This window comes from Anoplophora glabripennis, unplaced genomic scaffold (genome assembly GCF_000390285.2).
Source record: "Anoplophora glabripennis isolate ALB-LARVAE unplaced genomic scaffold, Agla_2.0 scaffold275, whole genome shotgun sequence".
Taxonomy (NCBI): domain Eukaryota; kingdom Metazoa; phylum Arthropoda; class Insecta; order Coleoptera; family Cerambycidae; genus Anoplophora; species Anoplophora glabripennis.
The window spans coordinates 425237-447293 of NW_019416374.1; the positions used below are offsets into that span (position 1 = coordinate 425237).

Sequence of the window (22057 nt, forward strand, 5' to 3'; positions counted from 1 at the left end):
CAGAGACTTGTAAATGCTTGTCGAGAATTTTAAAATGATCCAGGCGTGTTTGAAAGAATTCGAAGCTCAATGTAGCGACGAGTACAATAAGTAAGGCTGTTTTCTTGTTCATTAAAAACAACTTTTCTACCAAAGTATCTAATAACTTTTCTTATTGTTGTATTGGTCTCTTTTTCTAACTAGAATGACGTTTACACACAATCACACAATCAAAGCAGTGGTGACTGGTAACCACAAATTCTAAATTATTTTTCAAAGGGCTCGCTTGTTTCTAGTATTGTGTACTTAACTGTTTCAATTTGCGCTATTAATTGTGATATACCCAGTATATATATATTCTTACAAAGTAGGTACCTTTTAAAATAGTTGTTATTTTTAAGTCGCTTTTTAATTTAATACAATTTCTCATTTTTAGTAACTCTAAACAGGTTTTGATAATATACTCGTAATATGCCTATTATACGTCTTATTCCTTCTAGCTGAATGCGTTCTTTCTCAATCGCACGCAGCTCTGCCTGAGTTAGAAACTTTTTAAAATGTCTCTAAGATGTTTGATCTACAGTCGAATTCCAAAATAATAGGTAGTGATTTCATCTTTAATCCGGTTCACCATTTTTAGCAGTCAACACAAAGAGAAGTACGAGCCGGTTGTAAATTCTTCGTATAAAATTGTGAGTGCCGAATTCTCCCAGAACAGTCGATATTGCACAGTTTTAAGATATTCTTCTGCTGCGTTTGGCGTGCACCAGATATTCATCTGCTGCAGCAAATTCTAAACTTTCATTGGTGTTAGGTGCGTGACGTCAATTGGGTTGTGTTTATTCGGCACAGGCAAATGGGTGTACGCGCGGAAGAAGTCCGAGGATATTTTCCGTGTATTTAATTGTGATTGTAATTAATTTAGGTATTTGTGATTCTGGGTTTGTGTTCTTAAATTGGAGAGTAATTCAAGCTGGATGGTATTTTAAAAATGAGCTTCCGACAATAAAAAAATGTAGGCTGCTATCTCACGGGATCAAAATTTGCCTAGAATATTTAGAAGGGTGCTTTTGCGAACTACGTGTGACATGAATTTCCGTTTTATAAAACGAAGTATGCTGATAGAAAACGAGGAAATAGTGATATGGCAAAGAAACTATTTAAGACGGGTATTAGAAGCTCGTAAACTAAATGATAGAATGTATTACACAGACAAAATATGGATAAATGAAGGCCATACGGTAATAAAAGTGTGGCACGATGGTAATATCCAAAGCAAACGGCAGGCATTTCTGGAAGGATTCTCGTTAGATTAAAGTAAGCTTCTGGAAAAGGGCGGCGCCTAAAATAACGCATATTGGAAGTACAGCAGGATTTTTGGAACATGGTGTGTATATTGAGGGTGCAACTTTGAGTGGAGGTCTTATTTTTACAGAGGTTCTCTTTGACCATTAGGAACATGCATCAATAATGTATTTTTCCAAATTCCGTTGTGAACATTTATTTTTTTTCATTTTTTCGCAATTTTCTTACCCCACCGCTGGACAAGCTAGTGTAACTTCAAACTACGGCGCGCTTTAGTCGTAGAGCATGCAATAATTGCGAACTGGGCAGCAGTAACTTTTTCTTATTTTATGACCAGCTTATGCATTTTTTAAATATAAGGCATATACATTTATAGATAAAGATAAATTTGCCTGTAACTAACAATTATATTTCTAAGAGATTTTTTATACTAAGAATATTTCTTTGAAACACTATATTTGAAATACTATATGAGTTGTAGTCAGTCTTCATATTTATAAAATACTAAAAAATGTGGGATTCTAGTAGATACTTATTTATGTTCGAATTTATGCTTTTTGTGATTTTTTTAAATATCAACATCTTTTATCTTGAAAGGAAATCGTTTCAGGATATTTCATCATATAACTTTATTTATTTAGACGACCCAAATTCAATTCCAAATTTAAGCTTGGTAAATTAATCCAGAAATGTCCTACATATTTATATGCATTAAATTAAAAAAAAAATTTTTTTCTTTTCAGTACAATACTTATAGGTATAAAACTTTTTTGTCTAAAAAATTTCAAGTGAAACATATCGATCCCTCCCTGAACCATTTTAAAGTAACCCATTACTTCTGGGTATGACAACTGGTCGGACAGCATGCAAACGTAGTAGGCGGCGGAGACAGGTCATTCAAGACTGAGATAAGAGGTCCAAGTATTTGATCACTTTATATTCAGAGTGCTAAATTCATATTCAATCGGAATGTCGAGTTGTTTACTTTTATTGGTTTTTACAGTTGCAGAACTACTTTGTGTTACAATGTATGTTGTGAATAAAGAAGATCATACCTCCGCATTGTCACCCATCCCGAGTATCGGATATCCATTAACTACACAATAGGGGTTTTATAAACAAATAATAAAAACACAAAGTATTTATTTGTAGCAGCAAACTGCAATTCTGTATATTTTTAAAGAGATATGTCAAATATTTAATTAATTATTAAATTATGAATCTAACCTAATTTTTATCTTTAACCCCTCCCTACCGTGAGGGGTATAAAATGTATCCCACGGTTAGAAGCTGCTCTTTGTCTTTAATTCGCTTTGCAGGATGTCCCTTAATTAGACAGCCAAAGTTCTATAGCACGTTGCTTGGTAAAAATTAGCACGACATTCAAATAAAGTTGTGGTCGATTCCACCTATTTACGAAGATATAACAACTTGAGAATGAGAATAAACTAAGTTTTATTTGCACATTTTTATCAGTTCAAATATCTGTACCAAATTAGGCAAACGTTTATTTCATCAGCATCAAAAATGGGTTGCTGAAAATGTACTTTTTCAAAACCGACTTGGTGACAATGTCTTTTTTTGTTTCTTAAAAAACATACCTTTAGATCCTTTAATATTAAAGAGTAGTGGTACTTACAAGAATCCTTTTTGTCCTCAATTTTCCATCTGGAAAATGGCGTTTAAAATAAAATACATATTGAATCATACATATGAAACATTTCTACAATTATTATTGATACAAAAGAAATACATATTAACAAAGAACCGTTATAATCGTGCGTTGGGCGGCGTATCGAATATACTGTTTAAAGGCAGCTGATGGGCGATGGCGATGCTACTTCAATTTCCTCGTCACTCGTTCCCCCACGCCGTAGTTTACTTACGTGTTGGCCGCCTCGTTGCCATGACAACCGCCGGAAACAACGCCACGAAGTGAAGCGGAATACAAACTGATATTTCGATCCGCGTCACTTGCTTATGTTATACGTTGTATGGTACTACGAGGCTGATACTTGCGCTCAACGAAGGTAATGTTTTTTTAGAAGGCGTTCACCGTGCAACTATTCTGTTTATTTTTGCGTATAAAACAAAAAAACACAATACATTTTCAATATATGTAGAATTATACCTAAATTATAAAATATACGTATAATTTAAATTGCACAACCAAACGGAAGTTTTAGGTGAAGCGGTGCGTCACTTGCGTCACTTGCCGCCACTGGTACTTTTGAGAATTTTTGCTAAAGAACAGAATTTTCGACTAAAATTAAAAAAACATGACATCATGTATCTATTAGTTATTAGATAACATATTAAAAAGCTATGATGTTAGTTTTCACATACAAATAAATGTTTCTATACACCAAACATGACTATATTAAGACCTCCACGAGTTGCAGATACTCGTGCAAATGGAAGAAAAATTTACAAAAAAAAAACAACAAAATTAACTGTATTAGGTACACTACATATTTAACTTTTAATGCACGCTAATGAATACAAACTAATTAATGAATAACATCTTAACTATTTAAAGTACAATGGTCTTTCGGATTGTTATGCCGTATCCTTTGTACCTGGTCGCCAACAGTCACAGAATTATCTTTTAATCCCTTAGCCTTAGCTAGGAATTTTTGACTTGCCCTGGTTGTTCTCGGCCTAGGCTCTGTGGAGAAGGACTCTATCAGAACCCCTAACCCAGCCCTGATATTCATTTCGGTTCTTGCTTCTTGTTCTAAGTCTCCTGCAGACGGAACTGCACCACAGACAATAGTTAGTGTTAAATACAGTGGATGCATTACAATACTTTAGCATATTTTTAGAAATTTTTGCAGGAATCGTTCTTATTGTTTGATTTATTTTATTTATTAGTTCCTTTAAATGAAAAACGCTAAATTTAGTAGAATCTGCGCTGTCCGTCCATTACAGTACACACAACGATTGCCATGATAAACAACTAAGCAATATCTGTCATCAGGAACTGTCATTTAAGATTTGAAATATTAGTTAGTGTTTGCAAAAAAATATCCAAAAAAGTATTCAAGCCTTTCTTATCAGAAGAACCCATTCAACTGAGATTTTAAGAAAAACTATACACTACCGATTTTCAACAAATATACCTACCTTTTTATGTAGAAATTGTAGAATGGTCCACGGAATCTAAAAATGAATCCCAAATGATTATTAGTCATTGAGGCAGAAATTGTGGTAAAAAAATCCCGCTTTTCTACCCATTCCTACGCCACTGACCTACAATTTTTTTTTTAAATTTTACGGTACATTATGCACATGTGTAAATGTTAACACCACACTAAATTTATAAGCATACCAAAGATTTAAAAAATAATATGATTTTAAAAACCGACCAATTCGGTCCTGTAAAATGAAAACGGTGAGACTTAGACCTTTGCTTTCTAAGGCACTTCTGAATTATTTATGGAGTTCTATTTGTGGTTAAAGTTTGATTCACCCGAACTGAAACAAACACTCTGTATATTTGGGAAATCGGAGAAAACCCCATAAGTTGTCGAATTTGACCTACCCTGTACACGTACCCGCCAAATCCGTTACCTTTCTTTTAGTAATAAAAAATGTAGAAGAAATAAGATAAGTCGATTTTCATTTGCTTGCAATATAACCAAATCTGTATCTCTTTTAATTTCGGAAACCTTAGTAGTATGTACTTTAACAGTGTCCACGGGGTGTTTAGTTCGTCATGAAATATCCTATATACTTATTTCTATTATTATTGAGATTGTGTTTCAAATAACTTCTCCAGTAGCCCGGACCTACTTAGCGAATCAGCGGGCAGCTTTTCGAGCCGCCCGATGCTCCAAGGAGTCGAACACGAGAGCTGAGTCAGTTTCAGTTTGGTTAAAGACGTCGGGATGGGAGTGTCTTGCTTCTCGCTGTGACCGCTCAGGCACGTGCTCGTCAACATGTCAAAAAAGACTTTAGTTGGTGCCATTTTTTATGTTGGTGTTTGTTGGGTGCTAGTTAGTTTTCTTTTTGTACAAGGGATTAATGCTCAAGGTAATTTTTTTTTCAAACACAAACAGTTTTTTTTTGCGAACTGCAAGTAATTTTTCTACTGCAAAATAATGAAAATGAAATATTTTTATTATTATATTGAAATGTAATCTGTAGCTAGATGTGTAAAGTAACTTTTTCATGAATTATTTATTTGTTTATTTGTTTTTTCAATGTTTTATGGATTATAGGTATCTGTCAATGGGCTAAGTGATATTACATAATTTATTTTCGCATTCTCTACTGTTAACTATATACCTACCTATTTGGCTGATATGTTGTTATTATTCGCTATTTTACATAAACAAATGTTTATGATAGTATAATTTTTATATATAAAATATACTGATACTAATTACTAATTATAATAATTATAAACCATACCTATATTGATTTTAAAACCGACCAGATTTTTTCTTACTGCGTAGATGTCAAACATTCTCTTAAATTTTTATTGCGATATACTGGTATTTAGCAGAGGATTTTATTGTTCTTGTTTTTACCTCTAAAACCAAGACTGACGTTTTTATTTGAAAATGTGTAAAATATGATTCTCTAACGGCGAGCAGTATGATAGTTACACGGTATTTACTTTTTTTTTGAAAGTAGGTACTTTTCACTTCTTACTTTTCGTTCTACATAATTAGAAAAGTGAAGAATAATTTTGTTTTATAAAAAGTGCCTTTTACATTAATGTTAAGCGTTTTATGAAGCTTTATCTTGTCAATTTTCATTCTACACCTTCAATGTACATATAAAATTGTTTTTTAAACATTAATTTTGGAAACTGCAAAGTAGATGAATGTAAAGTTTCCACTTTACTTCCAGTTGGAGAAATTTTCCAATTTCTTGAGTTTCTCTTTTTTGAAAAATAGTACCTTATGTCAATATCTTATTTACCTTTCAACTCTGTACAATATTGTATAAAGAATATTGTTTATTTCCAAATGATAAATTTAAATGATTTTTAATTAAGTATATATTGGAACCGGCTCTAGCTACCTTGCATTCAAAGTAATTTGCTTGCTGGAACATTTTTGGTTTAACGAATCATAATCAGACTAAAGAAGAAGACGATGAACAACTTATAAAAGGAAGAATTCTGCAGAGAATAAATTTTGAAGATGTGAATGATTCTCTCTTAAATAGGCATGTACAGGATGTATCTAAAATACTTAACCAAATTTTAAAGTCGGATTCTATGTTAAGTCAACAAAGAGTTGTTGTAAACAAATGTGTGGAAAGTATTCATTTTCGAGATAGAGGAGTAGGACTTGTCAGTTAATTGTTTCGATAAGACGCAATCTTATTTCCTTACAATAGCAACAGTGACAACTAATATAACATTAATTTAAAGTTTACAGCTTAACCTGTACTAAGATAAGTATGTGTATCAAATGACTCCAAAGTTGATAAGAAAATTACTTTTACTTTTTGTCACATTTACTTTTCCAGATGAGATTTTGAAAGTATTGTAGATTCGTTAAGAAACTAAATTACTCTTCACTTTTCGCTTTTCGGCACCTAATTGAAAACTGAAAAGGAGAAAGTGCAGACTAGGTCCTTAATAAAAGAGAAAAACTTTGTATTCTACTTTTCACTTTGTACTCTTCACTTTTCAACTTTTCGCTCTCATTTCTAAACCATAAAAATCATAAAACAGAAAATAACCCAAAATGTGAAAACTTAAAAAACAGGACCAGGAGCAAAGCTTCAATGGTTTTATAAAAATAATAATAATTAGCTATTCCGTATGTGAATTTAAAAAATACACTATTTTTCAAATATCTCATATAAATATGTTAACTAGTGGCGGAGATACCGTGAGACACTGTTCTGTCATCCATTGACAACCCCAGAATTTCTATGCTACTAATTTTTCTTGGAAATTCATTTTAAGAAAAATATATCTTTCAAAAACGAGTCAAAATTCCAAAAAAGTTTTGGGAGTTGTGCTCCCTATGCTATTCTTCAAATTAAATTTTTGGACTTTTGGCGAGTGGAATACATTTAAGTATAATTAATTGCATTTTAAAATGAAAATTCCTGTTAATATTTTTTTGAAACGAATATTTTTTAGTTTTTAAATTTCGTCAACTATATATCAAGCTAATTTTGAGATTAAAAAATAGCTCGAAAATGTCGATTTTTGAATAAAATAATAGATATTTTTTTATGTACAATACAATTACAATTCTTTTGTTTTTAGTGTCCGAATGTTTGCCTTTAATTATAGTAATTAAACCGCTCAAGTTTTGTCAATCTATATTAAGCAGCGTTAGAGATATTAAAAACATGTGATATATTCTTTTTAATTTAGCACTCTACATACTTTCAAAATGAGGCTTTAGATTCCTCGTTTATTAATACTTTTAGCCAAAAAAAGAATCGAGGGAAACTTATGTTAAGTGATAGGGGCTTAAAAAAACACCCTGTAAATAAGTAAAAAAAAAACCTGTCACATTCTAATTAAATATTTTGATTGCAAAAATTATTAAAACGATCCCATAACTGATTCATATTTTATAAGGAAAGATTTATTTAAACTGTTTTAAATATTTACATTTCAATTTCCTTAAAGGAAGAATGAAAATTATAAACAATTACTAAAGTACAATCAGAAAAAAGTTGTTTGGTAAATTTAGTGATTTTGTATTTCCATTAGTAACGAAGTTAACAACTCGGCTTAATTTGAAACACCCTGAATGTTTGTCTAAATTAGAATTTTTTTTAATGTACCTATTCACCAAGTTGAGAAAATGTATCACTTTTTAATAAAAATAGTAATAATTTTCACATTGAATTAGTTTATAGAACAGTTTTTCTCTACAATCCATCTAGGTACTGCTTTTACAATAAGCCAACTACTACCTAGCCAATACGTGTACATTTTTTGTTTGTAGAAGATATTTTATAGATGTATCTACTTTAAATTCACTGTTATTAAAAACTAATTTTGCACAATGAATTTTTAAGTCATTATCCCAAAGATTAAAAAATGTCCAAATTATTATTACATGAGTCACGCTGTATATGTGTATGTAATTATAAATAATAATTAAGAATGCTCCTGATAAGCAGTTAAAATGGTCGGTTAAATTGCCTTAATTGATGAATGGGTTTAATAAATATAAATTTTAATTGCTACAAGCATTTGGCTTAACGTGAATGCCAAAGGATGTTTGCAGCGGTGGAAAAAAGTTATTCCAGTTTTTAATGTTTTTCATAACTTTTTCATTCGGTTACCACATATTTCTAACTGTAATATATAAACTTCTTATGCACAATACTTATTTAATCATAACTAATTATCATTATCATAAAACTATGTTAATAAAATTTTTTATTTAAGTTTCGCCAGTTTTCTTCTCTTTTCGAAAAATAAAAAATCAAGTATTCTTAATCGAAGACAATTCATTTAGAAATTTTCTTTACATTTCAAATTAATACCTATTTAGAAAACAATTGATTAATTATTCTTTTGAAATTCAAAACTCTTGTTTAAAAAAAAGATAACTATATGTTCGTTTTTTTATTTTAATTGTTTTTCTAGATATTGTAATGTGTAATGTATTTCAAATTTAAATTACTGCCCGACTTTTAAATTAACCGCTTTCACTTAAAAATATATTTTTTACAGGAAAAACTATGTTATCATTTATTGAATAAATTGAGAGAATTTTGGAATTTTTGCGGTGAAAAATTAGAAGTTACCTTCTAAAACTATCCCTTTTTTTTCTGTTAATTCTATCAATATCAAATTCCATTCCAATCAACCTAAAGTTGTGCTGATAATTCAGTCACTCTGTATATTATATCCATAGGTATTTTATATTTTATACTTAAATGCGTTTGGTATTTATATCTACGTAATTCATTTTAATACCTCCTTAAAATAATAGATTGTCGTGTTTGTCAGCCATTCTTCGTAAATATAAATATTTGTATACAACTGCCTTTCCTTTTAGCAAAAAAATTATGTACGTAATATTTTGGGGATGACTGGTATTATAACAATTTGCATGTTGCTTATTTCTGGCAATTTATAAATTGGTTACGATGATTATTTATGATAATAAGTTGATAATCAGAATTTGTATGATTCGTCCTGCTTTGTAAATTTGGACACCCAGTATATTGTAAATCTGATTTTTATTTCAAATTCAGGAAAGAATAAATTCTAGTTATATATTTATGTAGCTACGGAGACAAAGAACTAAATAATAGTATTAAAATTTGGATACCACATTGCTTCCGAAATGATTATCTGTTTTATACATATAAATTACAGTTTTAATTAATTTTTATTTCAGCCGCTGAAATAGAAAGTTACCTGTTTTATTAGGTATGCTTTAGCAGGACCAGTTCTGTAAGAGATGAAGATAAAGGTGTATTCTTTTATTTTACTTTCGCTTAAGCTTAATTTTACATTATATTTTACATATACAAGATGTCCCACGAAGAACACAGTTTAAGGAGGGTAAGGGGGTAAAGATAACCAAAAAAGCTTATATATTCCGAGATTCGAAAGTGCACCTTTTTGGAAGTATGGGCCTTCGAACTAATTGAAAAAAAAATTATACATTTTCCTTGTATATATGTAGAAGATGGACATTTAATAGGAAATTATAACGTGTGGAGATACATAAACATATTCATCTGGAATTTTTAGCATTTCTAATAAACATCAAATATATAAAACTCTTTTTATTATTAATAAATTATTTTAAAGTTAATAAGATATTATCCTTTTTCTCTTAAATAGAGATTACAAATTTTTTTGTAGTTAATTTTTCGAAATTTTTCTAAATTTTTATTTATTTACAATTTCTTTTACTTTTTGCGAATCAAGGTGTAAATACTCAGTACTGAATAAAAAAATACTAACGAAAACAATTATTATCCTTACACACTTGTTTTTTTTTTTAATAAATAATACTTGTAACTTAAAATGTAAAAAAATATCTTATTCATGTATGTGTCTAGATAAAAATCTCTGTTTATTCGTTGTCGTTCACAACGGATTAAAAACGCATTAAAAGCTAGATTAATGACCAAATATTAAGGTAGGTCAAGATTCACTATCGATAAAACTTTATGGGGTTATAATGATTAGAAAATATTTTGCTTTTTCAGCCTAAATATGCATTTAAATTTTTTTTAATGGCGTTTTCGAATCCTACTAATTTTCCTCTTTCTTCCCTTAAAATTAAAGGCATTATGACTGAATCACCCTGTATAGAAAATAAAGCGTATTCTTCGAACTTTTTTTTATTTCGACCATCAGAACTGAAATTTTGAGCCTGACCAATCCTGAAACACCCTGTATAGTACTAGTTACGTAGTCTTTCTCTTATAGATGACCTTTTTATTTTCAGCATAGTACCCCCAAGGATCTAATTTGTATATTTCCAAAATGATTTTGCAATAATACTAACTAAAAAATCTCTGCTTCCATTACTTACTACTACTTAGAGATTATAAATGCAGTGGCTACTCCTCCGTGACATGGAGGGCGGAAAATTTAGGTACAAAGTATTGAAAAAAGAATCGAATATAATTGGGTAGTTTTATCTCGAGTATATAGGGAAATCAACATTATTTTTTATAGCGAAAGTCCATTCTTCTGCTTTTGTCCGAAATAAACTTTTCAATTACTTTATCATTGCAAGTGCTACAATCAATTTAAACTTCTAGAATTGTTTAAAAATTGCACAAGAAATAATATGTAAATAACAAAATTTTACACCACACCTGCACAAATTACGTTGATTAAGAAAAAAAAGCGGTGAATAGCTTTTATTTGGTTACGGTCAGATTAAACACAACCCTAAACTGCATAGTAAATATGCGCTACCCCTACTCCGTTTTCACTGCTGCGCGACGATAACCATAACCATAACCACCTCTGTAAACACTTTACAGATGTAGAAGCGAGCTACGAGGAGCCAACGTATTTAGAGTTTTGCAAACGAATCTTGCAAGTCGAATTAAATTTAACTGCATATTATAAATTACATTAATTATGTAGATAATATTGTAAATCATTTTTTTTTTACTAGGAAAACTAGGGCGCGGTGCCCCACAGCCCCCCTACACCAGTCGCCGCTGTATAAATGCCATTTTGTTCTCTGTTTTATTTTATTCTGATTTTATAGGAAATCAAAATTTTCTTAGTCACTGATTTTATCGAAAGATAATAACAAACTTGGCCTTCATTTTATATTTCCTAACTTAGCAATAAACCGATTTTTATTTCAATTTTTTCCAAAATGTTTTGCAATTCAGAGCACTCAGACAAAGTGTGATTATGTCAACATATTCTTAGGTGTCAATATCTCTACTATGCTCTACTCGAATTCTTATGAAAAACTTGTATGTATGTTTTAAACATTAACCTCATTTTTATACAGTGACAACAATGTTCATACATAATTCAACACTACACGAGATAGTTAGTTATACGATGTGGGGTCCCGTAAATACTTAAAATTTGCACAACTGATTAGTATAGATTTTACTAAAAACGTTAAATTAGCGGTAATAAGAGTCGATAACGAAATTGATATCTGTATCAGTTCTCCGTATTAAAGCATTAATTATTCAAAATTACCGGTAGACTGGTTGACTTAATAATGTTTTAGAAACTTTGTCCTTCCAGGAAAACATAAATAATTCTTTTTGATGCAAAAACGCACGACGCAAATAAATAAAGCGGAACCTAAATGATAAATTTGTTTGTAACAGTAAATTATAGTTGGTACTCCTGGTTAAGAAACGTCGGTATTATTAATTCAGTAATTAGAAATAAATTATTGAAATACCGAATGGTAATTAATTGAAAGGAATTGTATACATTAGTTGACAAGGTTTTTGCTAAACAAAACACTACTTCTGTTGCTCTAATGAATTTTCTGGTGCGAGTCGCTCTGGATACCAAAATAATGTTCCATATTTCACAATGTCTTACACAAGTTTTCCGTGTATTTGAAAACAGATGTATTTTTTAGTCAAACGTGTTATAAATTTAAGCTCAATTTTCTATGATTCGGTAAACGTGACAGTTAAGTTTATTACCACTCTTTTTTGGTACATATTATATTCTTGAATGGAAATTGTTTTCTACACTGTATTTGACGTTCATTTAAATTTTTTTTTATATATATGTATGCCCAATTTTCTGTGATTCAGTAAATGTGAGAGTCAAGTTGATTTATCATAATCAATATTTTTTTGGTATTAGTATTCTTGAATAGGAATTGTTTTATAAACTATATTTGACGTCAATTTTCAATTTCCTTTTTTATAATAGGATTATATATTGGTTACAAAATTGTCCCAGTCTGTTGAATTCCTCAAATTCCTATATTTTCAATGTTTTTTATCTCTACCTTTATTTAATTCAAAACTGGAGCTTCTTTCACGTGGACAACGTTATACCATTTTTTTTTAGATTTACAACTTTTTCTCTTAAGGGGGGCGTTTATTTGTCCATCATTTTAGAAAATCTAGGCAAGTTAGAAACAATGTCTCTTGTACCAGTTATATAAGTTTTCTTCAGGGTATAAGACTGTCAATACAATCAAATTAAGGAAAAATCGCATATTTTAATCTCGTATGCTTATCTTACTGTAAACATAATAACTCCCCGTAGAATGCTTTTAGGAAACTATTAACGCATGCATTAATCACAATTATTGACAATCTTTACAAATTATGGACAAAACTGGAATTTTCTTATGTTTACATCGTCTAATGCGAAAAATTAAAGGAAGTTACGCTTCGTTACTTTCTAGATGGATCTACTTGTTCTATCATTGTCTTACTAAAAGCACGATTTCTTGGCTATAAAATTCCGGCCTTAATAAAAAAAACACATATCTGACATATTGAATTTGTTAAATAATGTAATCATTCAAAGAAGTACTATGCTTTATTGTTATTTTCTCATTAACGTTGACAAAGGCAAACACGTGAAAACAACTAGTTTTTTGTTTGCTTGGGACTGTTTCAGAAAATAGCCTCCGTTGTATAGAATCAATAAATATTAATATACATAATTATATGTAAAGTAAATAAAAGATAATAAATATATAATGATAAATTATATATAAATAAATTAAATATAAAATAAATTAAAACTTTTAGAAAAAATTACCTTTTGAAACTACAGTTTGACACTGCCCTAAATAGGACTATGTGAATTGTTTTTTTAACAAACCAAGATTTTCTCTTTTTACTACAATTCTCATTTTTTCTGACTTCCGATTAAGCTAATTGAAAATAAAATTCCTTTAAATTAGGTATATTAAATATTTGATACCAGAAATCTAGGTATAGAGTAGCTGTTTCCGGCAATATCAGCAGTTAGGAATCTTGTCTATGGGGTCAGATTTCTGATATCGAATATTATTGTTTCCCTTCATTTAATAAGGTTTAAGAAAGTTTTTTTTTATAATTTATTTGATTTAAGTTAAACGGAAATCAGCAAAAATAAGATATTTAAATATACAGAGTATTCTTTAAATAAAAATAAACTTAATATCAATATCTCTAAAACGCGATACTCGCCTGTTTTTTATTATTGAACAATTAAATTCCTCGTGAAAAATCAGTCAAAAAAGCATTTTCTATTTTTTTCATATTTTTTCTACTTTTCAAAATGAACAAAGTTACTAGGTACTTGCCACGGAACAGATTTCACATGAGTCTTGAAATCATAAAGAGAATGGGATGGAAATGCAGACAACGGAAAATTCATAGCAAAGGTAAAGGTAGTAAAGGTATATAGTCTTCTTCACTCCACTATTTTGCTACTGCGCATCCTACCTTCAGAATTCAAATGAATTTGATTTACTTGTACTAGTGTAGAAATAGTTATTTCAGACAACAACTGGGTAAAGCAACACTTTTTGAGAGTGAGAAGTTTGACAGCTCATTAGCGAAAAAGGTACTTTGTGCATGATATATACAGACTGTTAGAAATTCGCTTATCACTACAGGGATCTCGAAAACGGTAAGAGATACAAACTAGCTACTTCGTACCTCTTACCGTTTCCGTAATCCCTGTAGTGAGAAGTAAATTTGTAACAACCTGTATATATAATCGTAATCGTCTACAGTCTTGATAACGAAACAATACTTAATATCACTAGTTATACAGGATGTAATCTTGAATGGGGGTCATATTTATAAGGAGACTCATTTGACCTTGAGATACATATCATATGTGTATTTTCTCAAATTCAGTAGTGGATACTAAATTTTTGAAACCTTTTTTTCTGTAATTTTCGTACTTTGCCACGGGGTAGGATAGTGTAACAAAGAACCGCGTGCGCACGCATTTTTGTCAATTTCTTTAATCGTTTTCTGTCATTCTGTTTTTTTTTTTCATCTAAAATAAGTAAATGTTATTGACACTAAGTTCACAGGCTAAACACAGTGCTTTAGAAAAACAATAACAAGTACTTTTTAATAAAGACTTTATAATATTAAAAAATGTTTCAGATCTGTCAAATGTAATTAATTATATTTATTTTTTATTGTATATTTTTTAAATCAGGAAAAATAATTATTTTAAATGATAAATTAGTTTTATTTACAGTTGGTAACCTATGCCAATCAACATATCAATATTAGTTAATAAATGACAAAATATTAATATTTAAAATACATTTTTTTTAAGATCTGTTTTGCAAAGTTATTTTACATTGTAGTTTCAATTTCTGTCACTCCATTAGTTTCATGCAATTGGTTTAAAAAGATAATAACTGTCAGCATTGATAAACGTGTACATAGTTGGCAGTATTACTTTAAACGCAAGTTTGTATAATATATACGCATTAGTATGAAAAACTTAAATATTACATACTGTGTTATACGGTTAATATTTTATGTACGGTAATAGGAAAATCTCTCATTATTGAAAAATAAATTAATATGATTATAAAAAATCTATTAAAGAAGTCTAGACATAAAGAAGCTATTAACATTTAATTCGTTTGTTTTGATGCTTGTTAAGAGTTTTCTTCAACCAGTCGCGTGTAGATTCGTAAGGTAAACCATACCTCTTCCTGACAGATCTGTTCAATCAAGACTGAGAACCACATCATTCAACTTGTCACGTCCCTCAGTAGGCCTGTTTTTAAAACAGCTTTATTTATTTGTTATCGCAATGTTTTCTATTTTTTAGTTCCGTAGGAAATATATGAGTGGTTTGATCTGTAGTTGTGGTTTCCTCTGATAATGTTTTGTGAATAATTTAAATGTTGTCTATTTTTAGTTATACAGTGTATTGACTGGGGACATGGGATGTTATAATTATTTAATCGCCAAACTGAAACAGTTCATTTGATATAGATGATATAGAGAATAAAATAAATAGGGATTTTTTTTATTAAAAGAAATTAATTTCAGACAAAATATCGTTTAATTATATTGACCCGTTCAGTAAATTTCAAAGATGTGTCAATAGTTAAACCTAATTTTTGCAGCCTCGGTTGATTTAAGTTGATCATTAAATAATTTAATATTATGATTCATCTTCTACAAATTTATTTGACAAGGAGACAAAACTGATTTTAAATTTTTAAGGGAATTTAAATCTTTGGCTATTTTCTGGTTTTAATAATAATTGAGTTGTCACTGCGATTTTCAGTGCGGTATAATTTATTCAAACTGAGAGATATAAATCGTGAAAAATAAAGGATCTAAAACAGACCCTTGTGGCACTCCGCTATTAACAACTTGATGAGGATACTGATTATTATTTACTCATTGTTCCTGTTACTAAGATAGTTTTGAATAGGGAAACTGATTCATATTCAAACCAATATAATGCATCATTGCAACAAGCATTTATTTGTTGGTATATAATTTGTATGATTTACTTTCGGTAAAGGTAATCATTCTACTGATTTGAAAAGAAACTCTGTTCAAACCAAAAATTAGTTACATGTGTAACATATTGGTAATAACGCGAAGTAAAATTTGAATATCATTTCTAAACTAATTCCATTACAACAGGAGTACAGACTCAATTCCTCAGAATTTCTTACAGCTATAGTACACCCAAGATTATTGCGTTGCTTACGAAATCGCTTATGTTTCCAATACGCTCGTCAATCCGCTTAAAGTCAGCATTCATGGCTCGATTTTTATCTACAAAAGACACCTACAGTATTCGTAACAACAGCTCCGCAAACTGCAAAAAAAAAAGAAAAAATCGCGGATGTTTTGAAGATTCCGCGTAAATGTCCATAGACAACGCGATCGGCCTCCCGTCGCGCTAGATACCACTGCGTCAATGTAGGCAGACACGCAGACGACCGCTGCACACATACGACGTCATTAAGAGACAACAGAATATACAAAATCGCGTATGTTTTGAAGATGCCGCATGAGACTCCGCAGACGCAGACGGCGAGATCAACATGAAATCACTCCAGAGCGCTAACAAGCGTTGTATGCATCCGATATAAAGAAAATTGCCGATGTTTCCAAAATTCGACCGTCAAGCCGCCAGGACGAGAAATACCACGCCGAGAATTCTCCGTTTCATCGAACGGTGATAACGACCCACGCCAAACCTACCCCTGAAGTTGCTGACGAGAGACGAGGATCAATAAAATTTCGACTAACTTTCGAAAAAGTACGCGAAAAAGATTAACTTCAAATCCAACCTCCTGCAAGACCTCCGGGTTAATATTAACATTGTCAGCCAGTTAGGGACGCAGACGTCGCCAATCGGAATGGGGTGACACTAAACCGAACCACACAACAGGCATATTACCGGAATCCATCCCACAGGCGATTGAACACGCACCCCTAGTCAATTGCAGTTATTTAACCAGGGCATAGTATCTGGCCAGCTCGAGAAGCAAAAAAAAATGCATTTGAAACCGCTGCATTTCGTCGTCTCCACCGAGAGCGGAACTGTCCAAATCCGTGTCCTGGCGCCCAACATGGGGCCACGACCGAGGACCGATGACAGATGAAAACTCGACCTGTTTGACTCCACGACGCTAGATCATGGGATTATGGTGCAATGGTGCAATGAGATCATGAATTCGAATATTTTTCCAATCACTGACTACTCAAGTCAGTTTCAAATCTTGAAAAGCCCTTTCCAGGAGAGTGTCTTGATGTTAGGGTCATAATACGAACAAATTCGGGAATTCTGATTTTAGATTCGGATTCATGGGGTCAAAGTACTATAGGATACACTGGTCTCGTCTCCAGCCTATTTTTTTGTGGCGCTATGAAATCATTCATAATATTCATCAATATTATTGGCAACGTGATCTGGAAGAAATGTTTTCTATGTAGGTATATTAAGATTTCGTAATGCATTCCAAACAGTTTTCTTATCCTTTAAATAAATTTGACATTCTAAATATGATTTCTTTTTCTCGTTTAATACCTCCAATAGTTGTATTATGTAATGTTTTGTAATATTTAGATTTTTCTTCAAGCGTATAATAATACTTATATTATATAGTGCAACACCTCCTTTAGAAGCAGCCTATTGTTTAACTAGTACAAATATTTTTCATTTTTTAACTAGTAAAAAAATGTAACAATGTGTAGGTAAGTATCCTAGCAACGAATTAAAGATTCAAGAAGCTTTGACGTTTCATTAAGTGTCAGTTGAAATTTGATGTCGCGTCGGGTCGTTTTTAAAATGTCTGAAGAAATGCAATGCACACCACCAGAATTACTGGAAATTGCAAATACATCAGTGGCAACACTTATACCAACAAAGTCGAGAAAAATTTATGAAAATGCTTATGATAAATTCATAAATTGGGCAAAAGAAAATAATGCACATATTTATTCAGAAAATGTGATGATAGCATATTTTACAAGATTATCCAGAACACTGAAAAGTTCAACTTTATGGGCGCAATATTCAATGGTAAAATCTAAATTAAACATAGAACACAATGTAAATATTGAGAAATATTCAAAATTAATTACATTTTTGAAACGACAAGGTGAAAATTATAAACCAAAAAAGTCGAAAGTTTTGTCTAAAAACGAATTTGACGAATTCCTGAATAAAGCACCTGATGATAAATATTTAGCAACCAAGGTATGTACTTTTTAAATTATAGGTAGATACATATTTAACCTTTTTATATTTGTAATACAAAATTTTGTTATAACTTGTAAACTTCAAGTTATTTTATAGTATCCATTACGAGAATAATAAACAATTTTCGGAAATAAAGATAGCTCATTGGAAGAATGTTGTAAAAACTCATAAATATAGATGTCTTAAAATTACGTCATGTTTTAGAATTTCCTTGCATTTTCCAACTTTTTTTATTGTTACAAAATTAATAATTCTATATTTTTTAGGTTGCACTAATATTTGGAGTCACAGGAGCTTGTAGATGCGATGAACTCATTCAAGTAAAAGTTAATGATGTAAAAGATATGGGAAATATAATATTAGTAAATATTCCCAATACAAAAACTAAAAAACATCGTTCATTTACCATAATTGGAGAGTTTTATTTAAATTTATACAGAAAATATGCTACTCTTCGGCCAAAAGACATAACTTTTGATAGATTTTTTATTAAATATCAAAATGGCCATTGTCATCGTGTTGTAATGGGCATACATAAAATTTCAAAAGTGCCAAAAGATGTTGCATCATTTTTAAGGTTGCCAAATCCACATGAATATACTGGGCATTGCCTTAGAAGAACCTCGGCAACTATCTTAGTTGATAATGGTGGAGACATTATAACCCTAAAGCGACATGGTGGATGGAAATCTACCAGCGTCGCTGAAGGATACATTGAAGATTCTGTAAACAATAAGAAACAGATAGCGATGAAAATATTAAACCCATTAGAGTATAATGAACCAAGTACATCAAGCGAAACTGTAAATATTGATCCTGAAAATAATTTAATAGAAGACTTTTCTGTTAATAATGGTACAATTGTTAACACTGAAACTGAGAACCTTATTACAAGTAACGTATTCAACGACAGAACTGTAAACTTTGAAAAAAAGACAGCCAGCAGCGCTTTAAATATCAACAACTGTACCATACAAAATTGCACATTTAATATTCATGTTAATAAATAAAGTTTGATGATAGACATGTAGGTAATTTAGATGTTTATTCGTTTAATTCAAATTAAAGAAAAATAATTGTTACATTTGTTTTTTTATTCATGAATAAAGTGGTTAAAACTGTCATGTTTAATTAATCAATAAAATGTATAAAATGTATAAAATAAATAGTATTATCTACCTACTGATTTTATTTTGTGTTGAGATTGAACATCGCGTTATCCGCTATAAATTTTCAAAATTAGTAATTTTTTATATTCACGCTTGAAGAAAAAATAGTATATGTCACTCGGAGTGGAAGGCTCATTATGTGTTTTGCCCAATTTGCTCAGCCTCGGCTAACGCCTCGGCGAGCAAACTTTTGGGCTCAACACATAATGATCGCCTTCTACTCCTAGTAACATAATATACTATTAAATAAATCCAAGATTAAAGCCTTGTCCCTAAATGAATATGAATAGATAGAATAATAAAGTCCCACCTTCTAGATTTCTATTATTCGTTCATCAAATTTATTTGACTGTTTTTTATTTATTTGTATGTTAACGCTATAAATAAAAATAAAGAAGTTGTTTCCTTGAGCAAACCTTATATGAGCAAGACCAGTGTCGATAGTTACGTAAGAAAAAACTAAACTGCCATTGGAAACGGCCATAACGACACCGCATTGAAAGTCGTGCTGTCATTTTGTAGTCGTAATCAGTTAATTACGGGAAATGCATTACGGTTATCAAGTGCGGGACAAAATTAGCCCTATAAATTTCATCGGATCGCAATAAGTAAGTGCTGGCATATTTAATATTTCCATGTCGAATATTTGCATATTTTACTGTTCAGAAAGGTTAGCTAACAAGTTGTTACACCCTGCAGCTTATTTATATTTATAATGGCCTGTCAATCACTTTATTAGTTTTGCATATGTATTGCCGCTTTTGTTTTGCTTTTCGTTTTCTATTTGCGAATCATAATTGTGTTTACAGACCTGAACAATGCCCTTGCTTAATTCACTTTAATTGGCGCGTGGGAAGACGTGCATTTTTTAATTTGGACGCGCTCGGATGATGTTTGTAATAATGGGCTATAATCTCTAATTATAAATAAAACCGGAGTATCTGCTGTCAGATGCGGTGGACATTTTGTGTCCCCTATTAATTTTAAATATCGATAATAAGCAATGATTTAAATGTCCTTTTCGCTATCTTACATTTTGATTTATACGCTGTAGCCTCCGAGTTTAAGATTTATATGTTAATAACACCCAACTGGACATTAAAATTGAAAGAACTTTTGTAATCATGCAAAAATAAATGTTTAATTGAATATAAATAAAATTCCAGTGACATTATTGTTTCATTTACATGCACAGGTATGAACGTCAGAGCAGTACGAGCAATTTATTTCTGCTTCTTGTGGCATATCCTTACACACGAATTGAATCCCATATCAGTGTGTTCGGCAAGTATCTATTAATGTCGTAGAAGATTATACAAGAAGTCAGGGTTTCCTATATACAGGGTTAGTCAAAAGTATGGAAACCCCCAATGGATGTTGACTCGCCGAAGAGAAGAAATGAAATGAGTATGAATAAAATTAGACTCGGACAGACAGGACGTTTAACAAGACTGTCGATTGAAGAAGCATCTCTATAACCCAAAATCATTGGGAGAACCCAATTTGTAGAGATTGCCACTGGGAAGACAAGTCCGCATATTATGTGTGAATGTGAGTCTTTTGCAAGCCTGAGATTCAGTTTACAGTGAAATTCCCCTTCGCGAACACCCCTCTTACACGAACACCTCCCTTGGGCGAACAGTTTCTCATGGTCCCTACCGACTCTAATTTGCATTGTGTTAACTCCCTGTTGGATGAACATTCCCTTGAAGGGACGCGGACACAAGAAAATATTCTCTTAAAAGGACAAAAAACAAAATAAAAAGGAAACAGTTTAAAATTGCTTCCGTAAAGTAGGATTTAACCATGAAAATATGCAAAATGAAGATCAATTAACTGAGAATGTTACATGTGATCCAAAAGTGAGAATTTGTTGGAATTAACTGATAATGAAAACCTTAATGATTTTTTAAGCCTAGATTAAAATTTGTATGTTGAAGATCCAGATTCAGGACTAGAAATTGTAAATCCAGTTGCAATACAAGAATATTCCGAAGATTCTGATGTCGATGAATTTCCAGTACCAAATTATGGTGAAGCTATTATCCTAACCAATCAGCTTAAACATTTTGCCGAAGATCACGGAGATACAGTCTTTGAAGCTTCTTTCCAAATTAGAAATACGATTTCTGGATGTCATTTAAAGAAAGAGCAGACAAACAACAATACATGAATTTTTGCGACATTAAAGTGACATTTCATTTCATTTTATGTATTACTACATTTTATTATATTTTGTCTGTATTTTGTAATTTTGTAAAAATCCTCATTTTTTCCTTAAGTTTTAAGTTTTTTGTTTATTTTAAAAACATTTACATACATACAGGGTGTTTTCACTTTAAATTTGGAAAACGCAGGAATATATTCCCTATCAAAAATTAAGTGTAGTGTGCTCTATAAATTTTTTTTATGAAAGTCTTTGTTTTGGAGATACAGGGCGTTGAAGTTAAAAAAAAATAAATACTTTTTGACATAT

The 22057-nt window shown here is 30.9% G+C and overlaps 1 protein-coding gene across 1 annotated transcript in view; it reads left to right on the plus strand.

The window, feature by feature from the left end:
• The first annotated feature begins 5175 nt into the window (after positions 1-5175).
• The window catches only part of LOC108908436 (reversion-inducing cysteine-rich protein with Kazal motifs), a 211658-nt gene continuing 194776 nt past the window's right edge, over positions 5176-22057 (plus strand). The window contains exon 1 of the mRNA XM_018712473.2: positions 5176-5319. Coding sequence (XP_018567989.1) covers positions 5226-5319 — 94 coding nt within the window. The 5' untranslated portion in view covers positions 5176-5225. The remainder of the gene's footprint in view (positions 5320-22057) is intronic.